Source organism: Phallusia mammillata, chromosome 3 (genome assembly GCF_965637545.1).
Source record: "Phallusia mammillata chromosome 3, kaPhaMamm4.hap1.1, whole genome shotgun sequence".
Lineage (NCBI taxonomy): Eukaryota > Metazoa > Chordata > Ascidiacea > Phlebobranchia > Ascidiidae > Phallusia > Phallusia mammillata.
In genome coordinates this window covers 19,492,618-19,497,689 of record NC_137254.1, presented here as the reverse complement: position 1 = coordinate 19,497,689, position 5,072 = coordinate 19,492,618, and the positions used below count along the sequence as shown (strand labels likewise).

The window sequence follows — 5,072 nt, the reverse complement described above, 5'->3', positions numbered from 1 at the left end:
GACGATATCGAAATCGGTTTATGACGTCACATACTTCTATGACGTCATAAAAAATTTCAAATGCCGTTGTTATTTGTCCATTTTGTTTCGTTTAAAACCACTTTGAGATTGCCTTGTCAATACTCGTAACCTACTTTTTGTGCGTCTCTAGTGAAAGCGAAACGAAACGTCCCAGACGCCAGAAATTTTAATATTTTGGAATATGCAATTTTACGAAAAATGCAAAGTAAATACATTTGTTCTAGAACAGTTGTACTAAATGTAACAAGTTTCGATAGTCGAGACACACAACGCGTGGTGGTAAACCTTGTGTTGGAGACCTCTGTGTAATTGTTCGCGAAAACACAGTTATTAACACTTTAGGATTTAGGACAAAGCACGATGGTTATGACGTTAAAGAGGTGATGTCAGCAAATAAAATTAAAAAAATAATTCATTCAACGGCCAAGTATTACGCAACCGGTTGCAAAAACTTGCACGTAAACAACGTAAGAATGAAACCACATCAACCGCTTGTGTTTGCCTGAATCTAAACTATGTTTTGCTTCCAAAAATGTGTATTTTTTCTCGGTAAACAACGTAAAAACTTGATTTTACGATGTTTTAGGGTTTTGGTAGTATGACGTCATACAGGAGATTTTCCGTTATGACGTAATTGGTTGACACGTAACTGGCTGTCATTGCAATGACACTATTTATTATTGTGCAAAATGACAATATGTAGTTGATAAATGCTGGTATAGGACCAGAATATTGTGTTTATGTTTTAGCGATCACGTGACTATTTACGTGTACTTTCGTGACGCAAATGACGAATGGGACGAATTCGGTACACGACATTCACCCCCCATATTTTGTACACCTTTTGAATTTTTTTGAAAAAAATTGCGCAGTAGAATAGGCATTCATCTTGTATGTACACACGATTTGTTTCTTCTCATATAACTGATAAAAATCAAAAAAGTTTGACAGCGAGTTTCATAAAAAAAAAATTTTTCTGCTAATGTTGGAATACAAAATCCGGAAATACATAAAATTTTAGTTTTTCTGGCTAGGTGGTCAAATGTGATGTTTTATGAATAAGTTGGACGAGACGAATTCGAGACAACCGTTTTCCGCCCCAAAAACACCAAACGCACTGTAAAAATTGGTGTAAGGCACAGTGTGACGAATTCGTCACATACGGCGTTAAGGGGTTAAATAGTAAAATTGTTTTGAAAATTATAGAATCTCTTCTACAGGCAAAACTAATTTATTCTATCACAGTTAACAATTGAAAGCCGTTTGTTCGCGCACAATAATGAAGGCATTAATAGTTTTAGTTTGGTCTGTGATATAACAAACAACTTTTAGATCACTTTGTGCGTTCTGTAAAACTAGGTGAACTTAGTCCTACATGTTGTTGCAGAAATACTTTTCCAGTAAATCAACTTTTAACGTTTAACTCAAGCTCTAATTTTTCCAAGATATATTTTAGGACCAAACACTGTCGTAGACCGGATGAAATGACGTCGTAGTTTGCCGCTGTTAGGTGACCCCTGGTCTAACGGCTTAGTTAATGCGGCCGAGCATCAAAAATTGCGTGCTCGGTACCAAGTACTCGGGTTCTAGCTCGGTTCGGCCTAGTACAAGTCAATTGCTACCTGCAAATTTTGCTTTCAAAGCCCGGACAAATGACGCATTGTGATTTGTATAAAATGCATTATGACATCACGATTAACAACACGCAGCAAACAAAGTACACAATACAGTGAATACTTTGTCAAATGTACTTTTACTAGTCGCTGATGGAAGAGATATGACAGAAATGACTTTGCCGTTTCGTTTTACGTGCTCTATCTTTTCCCAGCGGCCCCAATCGCCCAATTATTCTCCAGCGCCCCTTTAGTGAGAGCAAACGCCCCCATTAAGAGCTACTGCTCATAACCACTAACCAGTTTGTTGGTATAACACATGCAAAAACGTAATTCATAATCAAACAGAAAACAAAATTGTATTATGAAACCTTCAGGGTGATAGTCAACAGTTTTCTTTTTTGTCAGTAACAAATTTGTATCATTGGAAATAATTCTAGGAGTAAAGATAATCATCTGTTACAGAGAAATGCAAGGACCCTCATACCCCAGGTTGGTGAAAAGTTGTATTTTGTGACCTGTTCCTGTAAGTATTGCAGGTAGTGAATTTTCTGAAGCAAAATTTATGCTAAAAATGTTGGAAATTGCACAAGGCACTGCAGCTTTCTGTTCTCCATTAGATGTCCATCTGTGTAACATGCTGTCATTTCCTCCCCCAACTATCTCATCACCATAAAAATGCAATGTAAAAGGAATAAAACTTTGTGCTTCATTTGAGCTCTGAACAACAGTAAATGAACAAGTTTACATCAGGCAATAAATGCTTATGTTAAAACACCAAATTGTTAAATAATTGTCCAGTCAGGAGCAAATTATCTTTTTCACTTAAAGATATATATAACAGTATAAAATAATATGTCAGGTTCTAATTTAAAATTAAGTTTTATAATTAAGCACACCACCTACATTCAAAGGTAGCGCCATGCTGGTTGATCTTGTGTGCCACAAAGCAGGTGCAGGACCTCCACCAAGAACAATCCATTCTGTACTCGAGTCAGATGCCACACATCCTATCCAACTACCTAACGATGGTCTTTTGAGTTCATTCCAGTTTGATGGTTTAATTGTTTTTGTACATTTATTGTTGTGTGTATCCCAAATCTGCAAACAACAACTTAAGGGTATAAAAACAAAACATACAAAAATATGGCCTACAAGTATTACCTTACCTTTACTAAACCATCTTCTGATGCGGATGCCAAGGAATCTGATAACAAACAGATGTCATGAATGTATTGTGTATGTCCAGTTAGTTTTTTACAACATGATAAATTACTCAAGTCCCATATCATTATTGATGAGTCCTCAATGCCAGCAAACAATAATCCATGTTTTTTATCATAACACAAGCACGTTATTGATGCTTTTGGTCCACAAGCTTCCAGTTTGTGTACTGGTTTTGGATCAAATGAAACAATATCCTTCCAATTCCAAATTAATACCGGTCCCAAACCAGCACTTATCAAGGTGTTATTAATTCCCAATAAAGCATACACTGGTCCATTGTGAGCAGAAAAACAGTTTATAAGTTTTGGTTTTGATGAAGAAAGACTTTTCAAATTAAAATCAAGTACTGAAACATCTCCAAAATTGTTGCCAACAGCCAAAAACTCCCCACATGCAGAAACTGCTGAACTATACACTGTGCAATGCAGTAAATGACGCTGTTCCATTTTCAAAGTAAATCTAAAACAAAATAAGAACTTATATTTGTTTCGTCTGATACCACTACAAACAAACCAAAATATCCCCCCATGGCCGCCACCATGCTTGACAAACCCAAGTGCCACCCCGCCACCGCCCACTCGGCGCCTATGAATGTATGATAATATACTGGGAAACAATTAAATTAACTAATCACAAAACAGCATACACCTTTAAAATTACTTTTAAAGTCTTAATTTGTGAATTTGCAGGTTCATGCTTCAACTATCGATTTGGAAAAAAATTGAGAATGCCACTACACGGGAATAACGAAAGGTTTTATTTGTTGACCATGTTTTGACACAGACTTCACAATGTTTTGTTTGTTAGTATATCAGTATCAGTAATCTCTTTTGCAAACAGTTGCAAATTTTCTCCAAGAGTCTTAAACTGCATCCGGCCCGGGCTAATAAAATTGCCAGAAGAGTGCAGGTCATCAAACCTTTCACACCTTGCTGGAAAACCTGTTATAAAAACAAAAATGCAATGCTGGGTCAAAGGAATTTAAAAAAATACATGCCAGCTTCTGTTTCTTTAAAGACAAATAAGTGAGGAGTCCCCAAACAAATCTTCAGTGTGGGCATGTTTGCCCCTACATGCACAAGACTTTCCCTTCCTCTGTTTTTAGCGTCACATTTAGCTTTAGGCTTTTATACATAGCTGATATATCAGCAAAACTGATAATTCATACATTATGCCTGGCAGCAATAGCTTATTTCATGATAACTACCACGTTTTTGCACATTGATTGTTGCATAATTTCATTAGTTTAAAACACCAAGTGCAAACTACTTTGGTAAATTATCACCATTGATTAATTATTTATCACAAATATGTGAGCGGCTACAAATTAAAAATCCCTAATTTACGTCCTATCCTAATTACTTAAAAGTCATCCTACATTTTTAAATGGAAAAAATTGACTAAAAATCCTATTTACGATTTTACTTTGAAAATCGCCCAATCGCGTCGCAACTTCACGGTCGACATAACACCAAAAAATGCAATTCGTTTATCGAGAATTTGCTCCAGTCAAAAATACTATGTATAATTGTATTTCTATATATGTAGGGCCGTAAAAAAAAGTATTTTGATTTCAAAAAGTAAACTTTGTGGGACTGGAACGAGAACGAGTATTATATGTGTCAGACTTGTTTGTACGCATATTGTGCGTTTTTTGTACGCATAATTTATCTGGGCTTTTCACGCGCCAATGGTATGTTTTTTGTAGAGATCATGATTAGTTAATTTACCACACTTAAAAATTCCACGCAGAAAGTGTGAAACTGCGCAATTTAATGGCAATGTGTTCAATCGCAGGCGACAAAGGGGTTAAAAGTGGTGCTTTAATTGTTACAGTTGCAATTTGGCCACGGAAGCAGCTTTACCGTGCAAACCTTTTTATTCATCAGATGATTGTATGTCAGTCAGGATACCGCAACTGGTTTGTACCGTATGTTATTTTGTGATACCACATAGTATGACCAGAGATATGATGACGCATGGTTTGAGGAACGTGAGATTTCTTCAATTACCGTACGGTACAAACCCTCAACCCGAACCGCTCTAACCGTCAGCCCGTTCAAAAGATATTTATAAATTTGAAAGAAGTTTATTATGTCCATTAAAACTGTTTACGACGCGGTAAGAAAAGTCAATATTACAATGTAGATGCAAAAAAACACGTTGGGAAACACTGCCAAATACTGTCGCCGTGAGAATTCGCTGTAGCGA

The 5,072-nt window shown here is 36.3% G+C and overlaps 1 protein-coding gene across 3 annotated transcripts; it reads right to left on the bottom strand.

The window, feature by feature from the left end:
• Positions 1-1,674: 1,674 nt before the first annotated feature.
• Positions 1,675-4,131, bottom strand: LOC145219222 (THO complex subunit 6-like). 3 transcript variants are annotated; one of them, XM_080086613.1, is made up of 4 exons: positions 3,859-4,122; positions 2,804-3,320; positions 2,541-2,735; positions 1,675-2,354 (listed from the first exon to the last, which is right to left on the bottom strand). In XM_080086613.1, the coding sequence occupies exons 2-4, from the start codon at positions 3,305-3,307 to the stop codon at positions 2,094-2,096; spliced, it is 960 nt and encodes a 319-aa protein (XP_079942739.1). In that variant the 5' UTR covers positions 3,308-3,320; positions 3,859-4,122; the 3' UTR covers positions 1,675-2,093. The 3 variants fall into 3 exon arrangements, with proteins under 3 accessions (XP_079942739.1, XP_079942740.1, XP_079942741.1); XM_080086614.1 differs by lacking the exon at positions 3,859-4,122 and adding an exon at positions 3,522-3,824; XM_080086615.1 differs by having other exon boundaries at positions 2,121-2,293; positions 3,859-4,131.
• Positions 4,132-5,072: the final 941 nt, after the last annotated feature.